This window comes from Simochromis diagramma, unplaced genomic scaffold (genome assembly GCF_900408965.1).
Source record: "Simochromis diagramma unplaced genomic scaffold, fSimDia1.1 OVJJ01000566.1, whole genome shotgun sequence".
Taxonomy (NCBI): Eukaryota; Metazoa; Chordata; class Actinopteri; order Cichliformes; family Cichlidae; genus Simochromis; species Simochromis diagramma.
The window spans coordinates 476,013-498,408 of record NW_024387387.1 but is presented as its reverse complement, the minus strand read 5'-3'; the positions used below and the strand labels follow the sequence as shown (position 1 = coordinate 498,408).

Sequence of the window (22,396 nt, the reverse complement as noted above, 5' to 3'; positions counted from 1 at the left end):
ATCACCAGAGAGCCTCCTGAGCAGCAGCCTTCATCCTCCTCATCCTCCATCAGAGCTGCAGGTAAGACGAGCTGCACACCTGGACTCTTGCTCTGCCTCTTGTAACACACATCAGGACGGCTCAGTGGACACATTTCAGAGCTGAACAACACATCAGTGTTAGGACTGTTAACAGACTGCACAACAAACATATCACAGACAGATGAAGGTGTGAAAGCCGACTTTTAGTGTTTTATCCAGATGTTAAAAGCTGAGTTCAGTGTTTTGGGGCTGGTGGTCATCATTCCTCCTGTTCTTACTGGACGTCAGGAGATCCTTTCCTGATGTGCTTGGAGCACAAAGCTCCACAGAGAATAGATTTGAATGTTTGTCTAATTTATCATTGTTGGAGACAAACTTCCTCAAACTGAACTAAAGTGAAACAGAAACATTTTATTTGAACATCCCAACCTGTTGCATGGATACGACAGTGCCGTCGGTCTGTTAGTGTTTCCTGTCAGGAACCTCGCTTACTTTCAGCTCGAGCTGAGCTCAATATCCTGGCTTTTTATGCACTCACACTTTTATTTACTTGTTTTATCTGATTTATTATTTATTGTTTATTTACTGACTGTTTGTATGCAGTGTATATTTGTATAACTTCTACAGCACTTTGGTCAACAGGTTGTTTTAAACGTGCTGTATAAATAAACTTTGACTGACACATAAAGTAAAGCCAGCTTTGCATTGTTGGAATAATTTGGTGAATTTCCAACAAGCTGGTGACTCGCCCTCCTGCCCCTCCCTCACTTTTCTTTCTAATAAAGCTTCTCATGTCCATCGTTGATGAGCTTCAGCTGGTTAGCGAACACCAGTTTGTCAGACCTGGACCAATCAACACTGTCAGCTTACAGGTGCTGTCGGAGGAATGCAGTGCTGTGATTGGTTGGTGATGCTTGGGTAGTCTGGTCAGAGACGTGAGTGTGACTTCTGCCCAGATAAACTGTGATGCCTGAACACATCTTTACTTTAATAAACATTTATTTTTACTCTGGAGCCCCGAACGCCTCAGGCTGAAGACACGCCCACTTTTATTTAACCTTATCTAAAGGAAGCTGCTGCTCAGGTCCCGATGACAGAAACCTGTGAACACGTCAAAGCTGACAAAGAGTCCGAACACAGCGTCACATGACAGGGTTTTTGTGTTTTTACTGAATAAAGTGTTTTGTATTTTGTTAATGTGTGATGTTATATAGAGCTGATAATGTTTTATGCCATCTATAAGTTTGTCTTTGTATCACTGCTGTGACAGAGTTTGTGTTTGTGTATAATTTGACACATTAAACACTTCAAACTACAATAACTGATTGTTGTGTTCTTGTTTTCAGCAGAATCACAAACAGCACAGGTTGGTTTTCCACAGAAACAAAGCTCATGTTCATGTTTATGCTCGAGGCAAATACTGAACTCTGTAAGTCAAAACAGAAATAATGTTTGGTTTGATGAATCCATACAACACATATGAAGTGAACTTAATACAAACCGGTTTACAACACATGATCACATTTTATTCTCTGGATGGTGAAGGCTTCAAACTTTATGTTTGTGAAGTTAAACTTTACAGAAAAGCTTAAAGTATAAATAAACTGACTATAAATGTTAGAATTTCATGCAGTTTTCTCAAAATGTGTTTGTGTTTCAGGTTTCTGTCAGCTGATTGGCCCTCTCCAACATGCTCCGCCCTCTGCTCTGCCTGTGTGCTCTCATTGCACTGACAGGTAAACGCACACACCTGGCAGCCATTTTGCAAGTGTCCTCAAAATACTCGAGTACAAAAACATGAGAGTGACGATGAAGAAAGCTTTAAGTACAAATAATCTGACATCGTCAGCAAAGTTTTATCTTTTTTTTTATTATTATTCTTTAACAATAAAGCAAAACAAAAAGCCCTTTTCAATTGAACTTCTCATCTTTGCAGTTTTATTATCTTCAGTATCCAGAAGTCTATCAAGCTGTCGTTTCCTGTTATGTTTGTTTCCAAGGACAGCTAACTGATGATGTCATAGTAAAGCTTTACACTGATTGGTGAACAAACGCTGTTTAATCCATTCATGAAGTCAGTTTTTCAGCCTTCAGCTTTTCCTGTTTGTCCGACCAGCTAACAGACTGTAGCTCACAGCTCTCATGTGTCTTTGTGTCTTCAGGTGCTCAGTGGTCCTATCAGTCTTCAGTGTTGGACATCAGCTCATGTCCCATCACGTATTATGGACAGCAGTACGAGCAGCTCTATGTGAGTAGGATGAAGCCTGATGTTTTAGCAGATCTTTGTGTTTCCATCACTGTGGCTGTTTAGTCTCCACCTGTGGCAGAGATCATGTTTGCAGACTGAGTGAACATCAGCAGTGAATGAAGGTCACACACTCTCTGTTCACGGATTCAGGCCCTCGGAGGGCAGCTGGCTTTAAGCTCAGAGTCTCATTAATGTCCTCTGCAGTGATGCTGAGTATGTGGACATCACCTGATGCAGCTTCCTGAAGCAGAGCGAGAGCTCTGACTGAAACCTGAGCAGTAGTGCTGTGTGATACTGCATATTTTGGTATTGATCAGATACCAAGTAAATACGGGCCAGTATCGTCGATATCAATACCGATACTTTCCAATAAATAAGGTGGATACGTCATTGAATTGCTAAATCGCAATTACTTTTTACGACCTTAAGTGTTTTTCCTAGTTAAAACCCAGGACATAATTACGACAACGTTTATAATTAAATAGAAAATGCTTTATTATTGGGGCTGGTCTGCGATGCCACTATAGGTGAGATGGACTCACCTGTACCACGTCTACAGTCACGCCTCGCTGGCTTAAAACCTGTGCTCTGCTTGTGTCGTTGTTGGTGGTGGTGATGTGTATGGCTGTCAGCGGGCGAGCTGCAGCCGTTGAATGTACTGTTAGAGAAATTGTGTGATTATTGTAAGGGTGGACAGCGCACAGGAAGGACTGGTTCGGGGTGATCCCGAGGCTGGCGTACCAGCGGGACCTGCCAAGCTGGAGACGGAGGTGTGCGGGGGCCCTGCCACACCCAAGGGCTGCGTGCTGTCTGGTCCAGCCTCTCTTCCAACTAGTGATGGGATTTCCGGCTCTTTTTAGAGAACCGGCTCTTTCGGCTCCGAACCGGCTCTTCAGGTTGTTTTGTTGCTTTAATTTATTTATTATTAACAATAATATAAAATTATGTACAAAAGGAATTACTACTGTAAAAAAAAAAGGTTTTATTTACATATGTTTATATATAAATATATACGGTGGCCCCTAGAGACAAAGCACGTACAAACTCCAAAAAGCCCTTCCAAATCCAAAACACATTTCTAGCATGAACTGAACTTCCAAAGCAGAGCTACTAGATCACTTAAATTACACAATTGAAAGCATATGTGTATTGTTTGTGTATTAATACACAAGCACTCATATATATTCAAATAATCTTAAAAAAATGTTCATTTACCTGTTACTACCACACACCAAATCCGGTCGTTGGTACTTGCTGGCTTGTGTAGCCACAAGATAACAAAAGCTCACCACTGTGCCCAGCATCCTGGAGCACTTCTGTTGTCTTTTGTACGTTTTGGAGTTTTTATGTGTTTTGTCTTTAGGGGCCACTGTAAATATACTTTTATTTATTCACTCCACATAAAATGTAATAAATAAATCATATAATACAAAAATCAACTATTCACATTTCAACTTTTAACTATTTAATTTTTCAGTTTTTCCTTTTACAAATTTAAAGTAAAACAACACAAAACACTGCAAACCACAACACAATTAAATATAAATTAAAATATGAAAACAAAAAGAACATGCATATTCTCTGTCATATGGACCTGCATGAATAAACTTTCTGAATCCTTTATCATCTGCAACTGAAAATAGTTGTGGATGATTACTATACCTTTCTAATGTGATGTTGTTGTCCCTGGCTCTCTTTCTCTCTCTCTCTCCCTCCTGCTCTGTTCCTGTGCTACTGAGAGTGTAACTACCGCCCCTACCCCCTCTTCCCAGCGTAAAGCACAAGGCTCGCATGCTGAGTGAAGCGGAAAAAAAGTGCGAGAGAGGGTGAGAGAAAGAAAAAAAAAAAAAAACCCACGGCTCCCAATAAGGAGCCGGCTCGCGTCATTCACGTCAAAGAGTCGGGTCTAAGAGCCGTTTTGTTTGCGACTGACAGATCACTACTTCCAGAGGCCAGCACGCTCTCATGTTGTCTATCATATTACATCCTCTACCAGAGTCCTCCTGCGTGGCATGGTTCAGTGAGTGTGGAGACGTATGTGTGACAAGCAGACGTATGTGTGCAGCTGCTCTATGATGCGACTCAGTCTTGCAGACAAAGCAGCGTGTTAGTGTGAGCAGGGCAAAGAAAAGGAGTGCGGGGATGAGTCGGTGCAATCAGAATCGTACATTGGAGCTCACTACATGCTGAATGCTTCAGGTGGTGTGTTTAGTTGTTGTACAATGTCGGACTCTGTAGTTTTCTCTGGTCCCCTCCCCAATCAGACCAGGAGTGACATGTTTAGCCGCATGTTCTCCTTAAATTGCTGGCTGTCTGAGTGGTGTCCCAGAAACGATGTGGGCTTCATAGATAATTGGCAAACCTTCTGGAGGAAACCTGGTCTTGTTAGGAGAGACGGCATCCATCCCACTTTGGATGGAGCAGCTCTCATTTCTAGAAATATGAACAAATTTATTAAACCCCCCAAAATATGACTATCCAGAGTTGGGACCAGGAAGCAGAGTTGCAGTCTTACACGCCTCTCTGCAGCTTCTCTCCTCCTGCTACCCCCCCAAAAACCCATCTCCATAGAGACTGTGTCAGCTCCCAAACAGACAAAAAACAAACTAAAAACCAGCAACAAACAACTTAAACATAAACAATCACAAAGAAAGAACAATACAGTATCCACATCTGAACCAAAGAGTAAAACAGTGAAATGTGGATTATTAAATATTAGGTCTCTCTCCTCCAAGTCTCTGTTAGTACATGACTTAATAATTGATCAACAAATCGATTTACTCTGCCTTACAGAAACCTGGTTGCAGCAGGATGATTATGTTAGTTTAAATGAATCAACACCCCCGAGTCATTCTAACTACCAGAAACCTCGAAGCACAGGCCGAGGGGGCGGTGTGGCAGCAATTTTTCACACCAGCCTATTAATTAATGAAAGACCAAGACAGACTTTTAATTCATTTGAAAGCCTGATGCTTAACATTGTCCACCCCAGCTGTGAAACTCAGAAACCAGTCTTACTTGTTATCATCTATCGTCCACCTGGGCCTTACACAGAGTTTCTGTCTGATTTCTCAGACTTTATATCTAATTTAGTTCTGAGCTCAGATAAAATAATTATTGTGGGTGATTTTAACATCCATGTAGATGCTAAAAATGACAGCCTCAACATGGCATTTAATCTGTTATTAGACTCAATTGGCTTCTCTCAAAATGTAAAAGAACCCACCCACCACTTTAATCACACTCTAGATCTTGTTTTAACATATGGCATAGAAACTGAACATTTAACAGTGTTTCCTGAAAACCCTCTCCTGTCTGATCATTTCCTGATAACATTTACATTTACAATAATTGATTACACAGCAGTGGAAAGTAGACTTTATCAAAGTAGATGTCTTTCTGAAAGCGCTGTAACTAAGTTTAAGAATATAATCCACCCACTGTTATCATCTTCAATGCCCTGTACCAACACAGAGCAGAGCAGCTATCTGAACGCTACCCCAACAGAGGTCGATTATCTTGTTAATAATTTCACCTCCTCACTACGTACGACTCTGGATACTGTAGCTCCTGTGAAAACTAAGGTCTCTAATCAGAAGTACCTGACTCCGTGGTATAATTCTCAAACACGTACCCTAAAGCAGAAGACTCGTAATCTGGAGAGGAAATGGCGTGTCACAAATCTAGAGGATCATCATTTAGCCTGGAGAAATAGTTTGCTGCTTTATAAGAAAGCCCTCCGCAAAGCCAGAACATCTTACTATTCATCACTGATTGAAGAAAATAAGAACAACCCCAGGTTTCTCTTCAGCACTGTAGCCAGGCTGACAAAAAGTTAGAGCTCTTTTGAGCCAACCATCCCTTTAACCTTAACTAGTAATGACTTCATGAACTTCTTCACAAATAAAATTTTTATCATTAGAGAAAAAATTACCAGTAATCATCCCACAGATGTAATATTATCTACAGCTACTCTTAGTACCATTGATGTTAAGTTAGACTCTTTTTCTCCAATTGATCTTTCTGAGTTAACTTCAATAATTACTTCCTCCAAACCATCAGTGTCTTTTAGACCCCATCCCTACAAAACTGCTCAAAGAAGTCCTGCCATTAATTAATTCTTCGATCTTAAATATGATCAACCTATCTCTAATAATCGGCTATGTACCACAGGCCTTCAAGCTGGCTGTAGTTAAACCTTTACTCAAAAAGCCATCTCTAGACCCAGCAGTCTTAGCTAATTATAGGCCAATCTCCAACCTTCCTTTCATATCAAACATCCTTGAAAGAGTAGTTGTCAAACAGCTAACAGATCATCTGCAGAGGAATGGTTTATTTGAAGAGTTTCAGTCAGGTTTCAGAGCTCATCACAGCACAGAAACAGCTTTAGTGAAGGTTACAAATGATCTTCTTATGGCCTCTGACAGTGGACTCATCTCTGTGCTTGTCCTGCTAGACCTTAGTGCAGCATTCAATACTGTCGACCATAATATCCTATTAGAGCGATTAGAACATGCTGTAGGTATTACGGGTACTGCACTGCAGTGGTTTGTATCATATCTATCTAATAGACTCCAATTTGTACATGTAAATGGAGAGTCCTCTTCACACACTGAGGTTAATTATGGAGTTCCACAGGGTTCAGTGCTAGGACCAATTCTGTTTACATTATACATGCTTCCCTTAGGCAGCATCATTAGAAGACATAGCATACATTTTCACTGCTATGCAGATGACACCCACCTCTATCTGTCCATGAAGCCAAATAACACACACCAATTAGTTAAACTGCAGGAATGTCTTAAAGACATAAAGACCTGGATGGCCGCTAACTTTCTGCTTCTTAATTTAGATAAAACTGAGGTTATTGTACTCGGCCCTGAAAAGCCTAGAAATATGGTATCTAACCAGATTCTTACTCTGGATGGCATTACCTTGGCCTCCAGTAATGCTGTGAGGAACCTTGGAGTCATTTTTGACCAGGACATGTCCTTCAATGCACATATTAAACAAATATGCAAGACTGTGTTCTTCCATTTGCGCAACATCTCTAAAATTAGAAATATCCTGTCTCAGAGTGACGCTGAAAAACTAGTTCATGCATTTATTACTTCCAGGCTGGACTACTGTAATTCATTATTATCAGGATGTCCTAAAAACTCACTGAAAAGCCTTCAGCTAATCCAAAATGCTGCAGCAAGAGTCCTGACAGGGACTAGAAAGAGAGAGCATATTTCTCCTGTTTTGGCTTCCCTTCATTGGCTTCGTGTTAAATCCAGAATTGAATTCAAAATCCTGCTCCTCACATACAAGGTCTTAAATAATCAGGCCCCATCTTATCTTAATGACCTTGTAGTACCATATCACCCTATTAGAGCACTTCGCTCTCGCTCTGCAGAACTACTTGTTGTTCCTAGAGTATTTAAAAGTAGAATGGGAGGCAGAGCCTTTAGTTTTCAGGCCCCTCTTCTGTGGAACCAGCTTCCAGTTTGGATTCGGGAGACAGACACTATCTCTACTTTTAAGATTAGGCTTAAAACTTTCCTTTTTGCTAAAGCATATAGTTAGGGCTGGACCAGGTGACCCTGAATCCTCTCTTAGTTATGCTGCAATAGACATAGGCCCCCGGGGGATTCCCACGATGCATTGAGTTTTTCCTTTCCAGTCACCTTTCTCACTCACTATGTATTAATAGACCTCTCTGCATTGAATCATATCTGTTATTAACCTCTGTCTCTCTTCCACAGCATGTCTTTTATCCTGTCTTCCTTCTCTCACCCCAACCGGTCGCAGCAGATGGCCGCCCCTCCCTGAGCCTGGTTCTGCCGGAGGTTTCTTCCTGTTAAAAGGGAGTTTTTCCTTCCCACTGTCGCCAAAGTGCTTGCTCATAGGGGGTCATATGATTGTTGGGTTTTTCTCTGTACCTATGAAGCGCCTTGAGGAGAATTTTGTTGTGATTTGGCGCTATATAAATAAAATTGAATTGAATTGAATTGAATAGTTGTAGCTACGCCTCACAGGCTGCGCCCCGACCTCAGGGTGAAGGGGTACGTGGCGGGATGTGTTTTGCGATGCCGCTGCAGGTGAGATGGACTTACTGCCACGGGATCTACAATCACGCCTCGCCAGCTTAAAACCTGTGCTCTGTTCTGTGTGGTTGTTGGTTGTTATGTGGCTGGCAGCGGGAAAGCTGCAGACGTTGAATGTACTGGTACAGCAACCGTGTGATCATTGTAAGAATAAATGACGCTGCAAAGCATGAAAATGCCATCGGGTCTGCCCTGGCGGTTTAGTTATCTATTAAAAAAAGTAAAAAAAAAACATACAATAAAGTGAGCAAACCAGTAAACAAATTAACCCTTTAAAACCGATTGGAGCGGGCACGCTCTGCGTTGCCTAACTATTTTTAAATCCCGGTAGCACTGCAACCACGTAAGCTAGCGCAATAAGTTTTTTTTGCATATGAAACCGGAGGAGTTGTACTTACATCTTATGCCATCAGCTTGTCCTAGGTCACGGTTTACTTCCACATATAGCTTTTCAAAAACTGCATAAAAAGAACTTGCAGGAACAAAAACATAATATTCCAGAAACACGCTTTGCCGATCTGATCAGCTGTTCATAACACTTCCTATGTTGAAATAAACGTCAGCGCGAACTATCGCATGTCCGCCATGACCTGCCCGAAACCGGAAGTGACGTCATTTTCGCGGAAATGTAGTTTTTTACCATCAGGGCCTCATGAGCTTATACTGGTGTTTTTAAAAGTTATCTTTGACTTTATGACTTTCTGTGTCGTTTCTGGGATGCTTGGGACTCATATTGCACTGCTGGAAATAGTTTATTTTGATGCATATGCTGCTTTTTTGCAAATTTGCACTATAATATTTATTTTAGTTTTTCCTGCAGTATATAACAATTGGTGTATTTCAAAAATAAAACTATGAAGACACTTAAAATAAATTTCCTGTGGTAGGAAACTATTTTGTGCAACTTTGTTGTATTTACAGTTTTGAGGGATAAGCCTCTTAAATTTCTCTAACTAGAAATATATGTTAAAAAAGCAAAAACGATTTTCAATTTTTTTGTAGTTTATTGCACTTTTTTGCAATTTATGTAATTACCATGCACTTAATGCAGACATATTATTAAAAGTTGGGCTATAATGGTTGTATTGATGTATAGCAACTTGAAATGCTCCCAAAAATGGCTCCACAGCATGTAAAAATATAATATAAGCTCTGGCGGACTTGGTTCTATGGTAGGTCTTAAAGGGGTAAAACAGGTACTGTTGAGAAACTGTGACACAAAATTTACAATTAAAATTCTCAATAATAAAAACAGCTGGTAAAAATATAATTAATATGTAAACAACTTAACAACCCCCAAAGTGTCTAATGCTGGGCTTACACTGTGCGATTTTTGGCCCATTTTGAGCCGATTTTTGAGTCGTGCGACCGTTTTGGCGATCGGCCCAATTTTGGCCTTCATCGTGCGTCGTGCATCGTGTAGTATACGTGGGGTAACGAGAAGCGATTAACACCTCACGACCAGCTCCCGATCATCAATCGCTTGGTCGTGAGGATTTCAAACCTGTTTGAAATCCTCGCGACCGTCGTGAGGGTGTCACCGCAGTTTGTCACACTGCGCACGCGCAAACACAAATGTCAGCAAAAAAGACGGCGCAGCACGGCAGTGCAGCGTGTGATCTGGACACACAAGCGATGGAGGCACAACTTGTAGAACTTTGGAAAGCTCATCCGAGCCTTTTTGATGTGGCCTCACAAAATTATCACGACCACAACAACCGTGAAAATAGTTGGATCTACACTGCTGCTCAATCACAGCTGCCTGATCAATGTTTTTCATTAGCAATTTAGCAAAGTTGATGGTGGTGGTGTGTCTGTGTGAGTGAAAGACAGAGAGAGAGCGACCGACAGAATTTCTGTTATAACCTTCATTTTTATGGACGCACAGTGTGAGCACTCAGGTCGCATCAGAGCATCGGGTCATATAATGTGAGACCCTGCATCGTGACCTACGAACTTCTAACCCCTGCGAGTCAACCGTACAGTTTGAGCAGGAGCTGAATCGCGCGACTGAAAAAATCGCACAGTGTCTGCCCAGCATAAGTCACCTCACGCGACAGCGCACCATCTAAACACAAGAGGTGGGAGGGGGAGCAAAGTGTGCCTGCTCTCAGCTGACACTAGGAGCGGAGAGTCCGGCGACCTGGCTATTTCGTCTTTGCCAAAAGCGGAACTTAAAGTAAAGAATCAATCTCACCAGGCTAGTATCGCTCCGATACCGATGCCAACTTGGTATCGATATAATCAATATGTAGATCGACCTGCCCACCACTACTGAGCAGCTGTGACACCAACAGTTCAGCTGTAAATGACTCAAAGCACAAAAGATGTTGATGTTTGACACGTTGTGTCTCTGATTTTTCCACAGGTGAACATAACATCTGGAAATGTTACCGTCTGTTTCAACGGCTTTTTCAATCCTGAAACTGGAGGCGACTGTATTGTGGAGCGTTCACGGGGCGCACACCAATTTGGATTTTTTATAAATCTACAACCTTCCACTGCTGATGTGGATTATGTTCGTCAAAATTTTCCAACCATTCAGAACAGTTTGGAACGCTATTTTTTGATACAATTTCCTCATGTGAGTGTTTTTCTTTATCACATTGTTAAATCTGACTGGTGTCACTTTTTAATGTTTTACCTCAAATTAATTGTATGAACACTGAAAACCAAAAATAAAATTTAAGGTTTTATCACATTAAACACTTTTGTAAAAGCCTTTAAAGGAAACGTCCCCGACAGTGTCTGAAACTTTTCTGTTTGCTCGTTACAGTTTGGTTTCTTTCCTTTAAACTTTGGGAGCAGCTCACAAGCAGCTCTGGTGTTGGACAGATACACCTCTGATCCAGTGGTGAGTCTCTGAGTGTTTGTAAACAACTATCCACATCTGTTAATGTTTAAATACTACATGAAATTGGCAAAAATTCTCGTTTTCATCTTGACCTGTCTGCTTTGTTGTCATAACATTTATTGTGTTTGTTTCTGTCAAGGTGTTTGAGCTTCAGGTTGGTTGAACCACAGTTGATACAGTGAATCTTACTTCCTCATCTCGAGGTTTCTTAGACATCAGTGGATGCAGACACTCAGGTAAGTGAATCTAAAGCTCCAAACTTGACTTTGGGATTCTGTAAAATTGAACTATATAAATGTTACAGAGATGTTTGTGCTCACAGTTGTTAATAACCCTCTGTTGTGTGCACCCCTTACTGTAGTGTTACCGGTCACAAGTGACCATTCGGCTTTAACAGCTCTTAAATTAACATAAGAAACATTTTTTCACAACCAAATTCAGCTCAGTCGGTCGTTCAGTGGTCATTTAGTGGGTTGTTCAGTAGGTCTTAAAATTGGATCTTTCATTTGCTCATTCAGTGAGCCATTCAGGGGGTCAGCATAGTGTGGAGGATGTCATAAAGCCATTGGAGCAATCAGATGTAAAACACAATATTTATGAGTTTTTTAAGAAAACACGACGGAAAGGTGATCTGTTAGTGTTTAAACTAAAATAAACTCTCCTTCAATCCTCAGGTCAGATGTATCGACCTGGTACAGTGATCAGCTCTGATCCACAAACCTGTTTCAGCCTCACCTGTAATGAGACCGCAGTCCTCAACACCTCCAGCTGTGGTGCGCTGGAGCGCTGTCAAGGCAACGGCATGTAAATATATCCTCTTTGTATTTCAAAAAAACGCTGTGATGACAGAGTTTAATAAACAGAATCATATGAACAGCAAGACAACACAGAGCCATTGCAGTGGGGGCGCAGTATGAATAAAAACAACAAACAAAAAAAGTGCTTGGACACTCATAACATAATTCAATTCAATTCAAAATGTATTTGTATAGCACATTTAAAAACAACAGAGTTGACCAAAGTGCTTCACAATCAGTTAAAAACAAGAGAAACAAATAGAGAAAAATTAGAAACAAATGCAGGTAAATCAGAAGAAAGTGAATTAACATTAAAAACATAAAACAGGCCTGATGGTACTCATACTGAACTAACTAGTAAGTTTTAAGATGCGATTTAAAAGACTGAATAGACTCTGAAGTAGGAATCTCCTCTGGCAGATTATTCCAGTCTGGGTGCTGCTGCTGTGAAGGCCCGATCTCCTCTATGCTTCAATCGAGACCTTGGTTGTGCTAAGAACATCTGGCTAGAAGATCTCAGGACTCTTTTGAGGTCACACATGTTGAGGAGTTCGTTTAAATAACTGGGCACCATATTATTTAAAACTTTAAAAGTAAGTTAAAGAATCTTAAAATCAACGTGATATTTTACAGGGAGCCAGTGTAAATTTGCTAAAACTGGAGTGATGTGTTCATACATTCTAACACCTGTTAAAAGATGTGCAGCGGCATTTTGGACGAACTGCAAGCGATGAAGAGATGAGTGTTGAAGACCCAAATAGAGGTGATGAAGGCATGAATAAGTGTTTCTGGTCTCTTGGAGGAAGATGGGGTTTAGCTTTGGCAATTTCATGTAACTGATAAAAACTTGTTTTCACAACTGTGGACACTTGCTTCTCTAATTTAAAGGAGCTATCTAAAAACACTCTGAGATTCCTTACAGCGTGAGAAAGATGAGAAGCAAGAGGACCGAGGGTATCAGTTAACTTGTTCAAAGGGGCATGAGTTCCAAAAACCATAACGTCAGTCTTATTTTCATTTAGTGTAAGAAATTCTGTGTTGACCAGTCTTTAACATCATGTGAACAGTTAAACAAAGGCTGCAGTGGGACAGAGACATCCAGGTTCAAGGGGAAGTAAATTTGGATGTCATCAGCATAACAAAGGAAAGGGAATGTTGTATTTCCTAAAAAATAGATCCCAAAGGCAGCATGAACAAGGAGAACAGAGTCGGACCCAAAACAGACCCCTGTGGCACACTACAACACATAGGGGCAGAGGAAGAGGAGTATTGCCCAATTTTAACAGAAAAAGGCCTCTCTGATATGTAAGATTTAAACCATGATAAAACCGTGCCTTTTAGACCAACAACGTGTTCAAGTCTCGATAAAAGAACAACTGTGTCAAAAGCGGCGGTCAAATCTAAAAGGACTAAAACAACTGAGTAACCTGAGTCGACAGTTAAAAGAAGATCATTAAAAACTCGTAAAAGCAGAGTCTCAGTACTGTGACGAGATTTAAAACCAGACTGGAACATGTTTTTGATGTGGCTCCCACACAAAAGTAAAGCAGAAGATGAAACATCGCCTAATATGCTTCCAAACCAACTTCCTTCCAAGCCAAAGACTAGAACATATGATGAAACATATCTTGCCTTTGGTTTCACCTGGACAATGGCAGTGCCAAGGTAGGTCTCCCCGAATTTGTTTTCCCTGCACGTGCTGGGCTCTCCAAATCACGGACAAACAGTATCTCACATTCTTGACTTTTAGTTCACAAACACTTCTTATAATGACATTTTGGCGATTTAAGCTCTTCATGCAGTAAAGTTACAGTGGGATACAAATAATATTAGGCTGATACTGCCACAATTTGTTCCCCCTGTCCAAATTACAGTCAAACAGTATCCCACACTTATTTATGTTTTTAAACCCATTTTGCACAGAGGGACATTTTTTGAAAAATGTATTGATAGCAATGTTGAATATTCTTACACAGTAAAAAAAACAAAAAAAGCCCAGCAACAACAAAACAACTATACGTAAAATATTCACACCATAAAGATGGTTTGTTTAGTGGTTTATTTTATTGCAACCTGTAATTTATTGCAGTTACTTTTATTTATTTAATTGTTTACAAAAGATTTGAGGTGTGAAATAAACTGCAATTGAGTTTGAAAACAAAATATGGGTGTGTGTGGTTGGAGGATGTGCTTGTGTCGGGGGAGGGGGTTGCCTTATGATATAACTGTGGATAATACTTTACCTAAATATATGGGTCATATACAATTTAACTATATAGGTTAAATGCTTAACATGGTGATTCCAGTATAAATAAACTGCACAGAATGGTGGATGTCAGTTCAATGCTGAGTTGTACTACAATAGTTATCCTCGGTCAGAAGGAAAGACCGACATCCAGGGAGTAGGTTGTAAGAGATGAAGTTTATTTACATTCACATGGATGGTACAAGGAGGTATGACATAGTGTAGGGGGATATGGTCTCAATCATCCAGGTAAGTAAATCCCCAAAAGTTGATTCTGTTCATCTGGGTGTAGCGTTTAGGTAGGAGGATGTGGCAGGGTGATATGGTTGTGGTTTCTACAATCAAGAACAGGAAATACATTAGACCATGAACAAAGATTAAAGGATAGTATAGCTGGCCACCAATTCCTCCACAACAAACCTGCTAAGTGCATCTATCCGATGTCGCTCCTTAAGAACGTTCACATTTAGTAAAGCACTATCCAAATGGGCCACAAGATGGCACTCCAACACAAGGGATGACATATTTATATTGAGGCAGTTGGTCAGTAGTTAGCCCTCTAGCCTTGCTGTTGCGTTTTGGTCAAATCTGACCGATTTACAACTTTAAACACTCATAAATATTGTGTTTTACATCTGTAGCCATATAATTTCTTCCACACTATGAACTTTAACATATAAAAGTGATGATTACCTCGTTCATTGAATTTTGAGTGTTTTAATCAATCTTGTTACATCTGTGGTGTTCCCAATCAAAAGTGACCGCCATAGGAAATGAATGGGAATCCATTCATTTCCCCACCCAGTTGACTAAACGACCACTGAAAAACCCACTGAACTGAATGTCACGGTGAAAAATGTTTGATATGCTAATTTAAGAGCTGTTAAAACAGACCGGTCAATTGACCAGGAACACTAAAGGAACAATGCCTGAAGCTATCACTAATTAGCACATATTCCAAAGGTAGGGTAGGGTAGGGTAGACAGGTAGGTATAGATAGATAAACACAAACAGTATACCAAGAATCTCCAAATGCTAATTCTGTTCATCTGGACATAGCATTTTCAGTGGCAGAAACGTTTCATCACTCCTCCAAGTGACTTCTTCAGTCTCAGCTGACTGCAGGTATCTCCAATCTTATAAACAGTACATTTGCATAAAGACTGAAACCAGCCCAAGTATACCAAGAATATTTAGTAAAGAAATACAAAATAAAAAAGATAATACACTATATACAACGAGCTAGAACCAATATGCACAAAAGTAGTAGGGTGCAGCATCTTAAACATGGAACATGAACTCATGTTTATGTGACGCACACCATTCATAATAAACAGGATGGATTATTCGCTTTGGTTCCCAGCAGCTCTCTCCAGCATCATCAGCCCAGTAACTAAGTCAGGCTCTTCAGCTCAGGAGCGAATCCCACAACTGCACAAAGGCTGCTTGGTAATGTAGTCCATGCAAACACTGACTTTTCTACATAAACACTCCAGTCTAAGTATATAGTGTATGTGTGTGTGTATGATTATATAGTATTGTAATGATCCTTAAGTTGATGTTATTGTGATGTGTTCACTATTTGTTTCTTTAAAAGACATACTTTGGATATGCTGCATAACAAATGTAGAGTGTGTGCTGTGTGGGGGGAGTTAGTTATCGGACCTGGAAATGGAGTTGTTCGTCTCTACCTGGCATTAACTGCCCTGTTACTGTACCGGCTCAATAATCTGGGGAGAGAGCAAAACATCTTTTGCTTAAGAGTCTTATAGGATATTTACTCAGTGCAGATCGATATATCGTGTATATAGGTATACGTGTCATCCCAAAAAATCCACAAGAGTTTCTTCCTGACCATTTTTCATTCCCACTGTTGCCAAAGTGGTTGCACACAGGGGGTCATATGATTGTTGCATTTTCTCTCTAATATTTACGTTGAGGTGACTGCTGTTGTGATTTGGTGAACATAAAGTTGAATGAAGCGGAATTTTCTGCATTTGTCAGCTGCACATTGGACACCATGTTGGCCTCCACCTGCACTGTGACCGGCCCCACTGTCATCAACGTCCACGGCCAGATTAACTCCATCCAGGATCGCTGTGCGTACTCTCTGTTCTCGACTCCGTCACTCCCAGATTTCCTTGTTCTGGGGAACTTCAGGGACAGACGTCGTAAAGATGTGAGCTTTTTGGACAGTGTGACGCTGCGTGTGGACGGGCATGACATTCACCTGGAACAAGGTGGGAGAGTTCAGGTAAGCGACCTACAGCCACAGTTCATGTGTCAGAGTGGAGTCTGATCCAAAGTCCTCCCTCATCCTCTGCTGTGTCTCCTCTCATCTTTCTTCTCAGGGCTGTTAGAAGCAGTTCTTTCAGAGCTGCTGGACTCAGTGGTTGTTGCTGTGAAATCAGCCTGTTTGTGTGTTTGACATGTTTCACTCAGTGTTTCCTCCACTTTGTCTCTGCTGTGATGCAGCTGGACGACTCCACGCTGACCCTCAGCAGCTCATCTCAGCTGGTTCATGGTGTGCAGCTCTCTAAGGACCAAACTGGAGTCACCGCCGAACTCACCAACCTCAACATCTCTGTCTTCTTTGATGGCGACACCGCACAGATCGTCTTAGAAGGTACAGAAAATAAAGTTTAATTCTTGTAACATAAACTGTAAACTGTGCTGTTATTTATTGAGCTGCTGTGTTCATCCAGTTTGAATATTGATGCTGATCTGACTCATTCTGTCCTGATCCTCTGCAGGACCTGCTGGTTCATCTGTGGAGGGTCTGTGTGGAAACTCCAGCAGGTCTCTGAGTGACCTGAGGCTCTCTGAGTACAGCTCCACCAGGTAAGACCTCATCACAAGCTCACAGTCCCTCTGACTGCTGCTGCTGATGTTGCAGATATTCTGTTTGTATAAAGGAGCCTGAACTTTGTTGTTTGTCGCCCCCTAGCTGTGAGATGCAGTACAGTGAGACTGCTGACACCACGATCGACTGCAACAGTGTGACTGAACGGTGAGCAGACTGATCCACACAGCAGGAAACATCTGTGTTGTACCTTGATCTCTGTGGTACATCACATGTAACTGCAGCACAGACAGAAGATAAACACATCTGATTACAGATTATCATTTTATTATCTTCAACTTCTTCTTCTATCTGTGGTACAGCTGTAATCTCCTGAAGGAGGCGCCCTTCTCCTCCTGTAACAGTGACATTGACCCAGAGCCCTACATAACCGCCTGCACCAACACTTTGTGTAAATATCCTGCAGTGGATGGACTCAACTGTCAGTTCCTGAAGGCCTACGCCAGAGCCTGCAGTCTACACAACCACGCTCTGGATGGCTGGACATCAAAGACCGGCTGCTGTAAGACCTTAATAAGACCTTAATAAGCTCTCCTTTGTTAAAGACCTGAACTGGGGATTTTTAGAGCTCCCATGTTTTCAGGATAATAGATCAGTGTGTTCCTCTGTAGCCTCTGAGGCCTTCTGTCAGGACAGGACCTGCAGCGATCACGAGTTCTGTGGTGAGAAGACGGTCGGTGGTGACACTCGCTGCTTCTGTCGGGCCATTTTTGCCTCCAAGTACCAAGAAAACAACTCTTTTGGTACGACAGCTGTGACGTCATCATGACAACAGGGCTGAATAATGGAGGAAAACTTCTAACTGTGATTTTTCTGACTGATATTGTGACGTTCAGGTGATCCAACGGTCTGCATGCAGGACTCTGCTTCAGTCACTCTGGTCGGTTGTCTCCTGGAGGACAAAGGCCTCGACTACTCTGCCTTACACCTCAACGACCCGACGTGCAGGGGTCAGGTGGACGAGCTCACCCACATGGTGACCTTCGGCTTCAACAGCAGCAACAGCTGTGGGACGGTGGTCACGGTGGGTTTCATCTCCTCCTCTTTACCTTCTACAAGCAGCCAAACATCTTCCAGCATCTGCTGAGCTTCTCCTGCTCTGCTGCAGTTTGGGATCTTTCTGTGGGTTCAGCTTCACCTCTGAGCTCTGTGGCTTCTCATCACGTTGATGATCTGTGAAGTTCATACACAGAAACATCAGAGTAGGAGTTTGATTCAGTACAAGGAGAAACTCTCTAATGTTTGTGCTGTGTCAAAATAAAGTGACTTCATTTGATGTGCTCGACTCGTCTGCGTGACACGAGCAGTCAAAGGCAGAGACAGAAAGGAGACTAAAGCTGTTGTTGTTGCTTTTAAGAACAAAGTGAATGAGTTTGATGTTTTTGACGTGTCTAATAGGGCTGGGCAAAACGATTATTTTCCTAATCGATGAATCTAACGATTAATTTTTCAATCAGATTCTATTTTGATTTGATTTGATCCTCAATTATTTCCCCATTATTTCACTTTATTAACCCCAGGACGGGAAAATTTGCAAGATTTGCAATGATCCCCCCCACTGCAATGAGGAGCAGAAGCTGCTCCTGGACGCTGTCGTTTGAGGTGCTGCTGCATAGCCGTTGTGCTTTTATGATAGGCCATTTCCACCTTACAAAGCCGGCAAACGACTGAATCACTTCCTTTTCTGTTAAAATGTCCCCATACTGTAGAACTGCGTGTTCGGGTGGAGTGATTTAAGTCTACTGCGGCTGCCTCACTCATGTTGCCGCTACTCGCTGCCGCCATGTCTGTTTTGAAAGTGACAACGCATCGACGCACATTTTTTTACGTCGACGCATTTTACGTGTCGACATTTTGTCCCAGCCCTAGTGTCTAATCAGCAGATTGTTTGTGATGACTCTGTGATTATAATCACTGATAAGATGTCATAAACACTGGACACTTTCTTACCTTCATACGTCTGAGTTAGAGGTCCATCATCTTCAAAGTGTTGATGTTCTCAGATTAAAATCACTGTAAAGAGACTGAAAATAAAGCTAACGTGGCTGCATGTGTCTGTGCAAATAAAGCAAACAGAGCATGATTTACATTCACTTTTTCTAATTGAAAAAAACTGATTCAGTGCACTTTGGGATTAATGAACAAAAATATTCAGTAGCAACATCTGATTGTGTGACTCTGCAGACCAACAACAGTGAACTCATCTACAAAAACACCATCATGACCCAGAACAGCTCCTCTGACATCATCACTCGTCACGACCAAGTCTACATCGACTTCTCCTGCGTCCAAACTCAGCCAGACATCAAGACTGCCACCTTCAGGATCAGAGACAGGTGTGTGGTTGAATTACTTTAAGATGTGAAGCTTCTCATGAGGTTTGTGAGTCAGAGAAAGCTGAAGTGTGTTTGTGTCCTGCAGCTCTGTGATCCAGCACATCACATCTGGAGTTTGGGATTACACTCTGATCATGAAGGCTTTCACTGATGCCGGCCGCACACAAGCTGTGGAGTCCAGCACTGAAGTGCAGCTGAACCAGAAGATCTGGGTGGAGTTGAAGACTGATGGGCTGGATGGAGACATGGTCGCCGTGGTGACCGACTCCTGCTGGGCCACTGACCAGCCATCACCCGACAGCAGTCCGAGATACGACCTGATCATAAACGGGTGAGACAGACTCAGAGAGTCATGTGATTTTGATCTCTCTCATGGACTCCTGAACAAAGTGTGTTTTCCTGTCTGTGAGCAGCTGTGCCAACCCTGCTGACCAGACTGTGCAGGTGAAGGACAACGGACTGGGAACCTCCAACTACTTCTCCTTCAACATGTTCGAGTTCACTGGAGGCTCTGGTGAAGTCTTCCTGCACTGCAAACTCCACGTGTGCCCCAAACAGAACAACTGTGTCCCGGTACAGCTTTGTTATCAAACACATCACACACAATCAAATGTATCTCTCTTCTGTTACGATCATTAAACAGGTTATTTTCAATTATTCTTGTTTCTATTCTGACACAAAAGCTCAAATGTTCTCAGCAGATTCAGTCCTGAATGAAAGGATCAGTGTTGATCTTCTAAAGTCTGGACTTTGTCTCTCTTTGTCTTTAGACTTGTCCTGGAGCTGCTCGCAGACGCAGATCTGCCAGGTCCAAATATGAAGGTGAAGCCTTCATCAGCATGGCCTGGACTCATTAGGTGAGAGAGTTTGTTTTAATTTTTCTGAAAAGTGTTTGTACACAAATTGCTGATTGTTAGTGCTGTAGCAAATATGTTTCCCACAGAGAAATATTTCATTTAATTCAACAGAAAGATATTTAATAAGTTCCTGCCAATGAGTTTGTGTTTCCAACTGTCCTCATGTGATAAATTTAATTAACTGCTGAGTGAGTGAAAAGTCCTGGTTGGTCTTCTGTAGCCTGACAGTCCAGGATCTAAATATTTGTACTTCGTGATATAAAGAAGTATTTTTGCTTTGTTACTTCCCACCTCTGCTGTATCCTGACAGTCCAGGATCAGGGTGAAAGCCCATCTCAGCACTGACGATAAGCAGATAAGAGGAAGAAGTGACATGACAGAGAGGACTGAGGGTTGTTCAGTGGTCACAGTGGGGTCTGGTTTATCTTCTCAGGTGGTTTCCATGGTGACTCAGACTGACTGACAGGTTACTGACCTCCACGATGATCCTTGACTTCTGATTGGTCCTGATCCAGATCCTGGAGGTTGGGAAGACTGAGCTCAGTTCTGCTGTGAACTCCCACAGCTGGAATAAGCAGATGTTTTTTTTAGGGCAGGACCAAACTGTCGTCTTTGACACATGATAAAGTTCAGATGATGTTTTTTTTTTCAGTTTCATTAGTAACTTGGTGAAAGGGAAGAGTGTGAGCTACATGTGATTTTCAGCCTAACCATATAAATAAATCTGGGGTAAATCTACACTCCTGAAACTTAACAGAATCAGATCTCACTAACACTGTCAGATATTTTACTTGAGTTGAGGATACCGACATATTTATTTCTTGGCTTTCTTCATAGAAAGAAATATATGATCACAGGTCCCACACATACATTAACAATGAGGCTTTTAACCAAAGTTGAATTTTTATTTTTCAGGTTGTTGTAATTTAAAATGATTTACGTACAAAGTGATGAAAATTTCCAGTGAATCAAGTAAAATATGACTTATTCTGTGAACATGAAGTGATTTAAAAGTAAATATGAAAATCATCTCTTTAAGAAGGTGGTAATCAGGGTAAAATATTTAAAGGGGATCATCTGGTTTCTTACTATTTGTTTTGTAGCTGAATGTTGTAAAGGTGAATGTGTGAGGATTTCTTTTTACCTGTTAGCAGATCATTACAATCATGTGAGGTCTCTTTAACTCAGAAACAAGCCGGATGCATCTCAAAGTGGACACAGCTGCTGAACTGTTATTAGCGAAAGAACCAAGAGAGGACCACAGCTGAGTTATCAAAGTTATAATTTGGTCTCTTTAAGGCAGGTGAAACAAACCAGTGCTGGAGTCCATGTGACAGAAAACTGACCAGCTGTAACCAAAGCTGCAGTCAGCTGATCTGTGGCCCTAACTTTAAACAACTGTGTGACAGTAAAACGAAACAGCTGGTTTATGTGTTTCCCATTTGAGCTGCTGATTGGCACTTAAAGTTGCAGGACAGCATCACCTTTACTGTGATCTTTAGTGCTCTGATAAGCTCAAGAACATATGGAAGTTACATCTTTCCTTTTAGAAAACACACAGTACAAAGTGAGCATGATTTCATGGTGACTTTTTCCTTTCTGTGTTCTTTTTGGAGGCAGCAGTGTTGATAACAGCACATGAAACTGAGACTTGATGCTCTGCTTTGTCGCCTTCACGCTTTACTGTTTGTTCCAAAAGACCAAAAAAATCAATAAAGGACATGGGTAATAAAATAACCAGAGTTTGGGTTTTCTCTTCTTTGTCACTTCCACTCAGAAACTGTTTGTTGCCATCAGCTGTTTCCAGGTCCATTTCTCTTTCAGTTCTAAGATTATAAGATCAAAAGCACATTTCTTTCATGTCAGTCCGTCCTTGATGCATATATGTGTCGTACTGTTTCACAATGTGTGGCCTATGGACCTCCACAAATACGTTGTCTGATTTGCTCCATCATCAAACTTTGTCTTGAGGTTCAGCTGCTCAGGAGGATGAGATCAGGAAGTGTGACAAAAGGGTCATTGCAAATATTGCAAAGTCAATCCAAACACCAGCAACTGTGAGAAATGTGATGCGCTTCACACAGGA

At 41.5% G+C, this 22,396-nt stretch overlaps 1 protein-coding gene across 7 annotated transcripts in view; it reads left to right on the top strand.

Moving 5' to 3' along the window:
• Positions 1 to 22,047, top strand: part of LOC120720229 (alpha-tectorin-like) — a 57,057-nt gene extending 35,010 nt beyond the window's left edge. For 2 of the 7 annotated variants that reach the window (XM_040009867.1, XM_040009866.1), the window contains exons 8-20: positions 11,887 to 12,016; positions 16,259 to 16,508; positions 16,730 to 16,880; positions 17,008 to 17,095; positions 17,202 to 17,264; positions 17,420 to 17,619; positions 17,729 to 17,860; positions 17,954 to 18,141; positions 19,302 to 19,453; positions 19,539 to 19,784; positions 19,867 to 20,026; positions 20,224 to 20,310; positions 20,744 to 21,054. In XM_040009867.1, coding sequence (XP_039865801.1) covers positions 11,887 to 12,016; positions 16,259 to 16,508; positions 16,730 to 16,880; positions 17,008 to 17,095; positions 17,202 to 17,264; positions 17,420 to 17,619; positions 17,729 to 17,860; positions 17,954 to 18,141; positions 19,302 to 19,453; positions 19,539 to 19,784; positions 19,867 to 20,026; positions 20,224 to 20,310 — 1,847 coding nt within the window. In that variant the 3' untranslated portion in view covers positions 20,744 to 21,054. Of the gene's footprint in view, positions 1 to 11,886; positions 12,017 to 16,258; positions 16,509 to 16,729; positions 16,881 to 17,007; positions 17,096 to 17,201; positions 17,265 to 17,419; positions 17,620 to 17,728; positions 17,861 to 17,953; positions 18,142 to 19,301; positions 19,454 to 19,538; positions 19,785 to 19,866; positions 20,027 to 20,223; positions 20,311 to 20,743 lie in introns of all 7 variants that reach the window. The other 5 variants (XM_040009871.1, XM_040009869.1, XM_040009868.1 and 2 more) reach the window with 4 other exon arrangements.
• Positions 22,048 to 22,396: the final 349 nt, after the last annotated feature.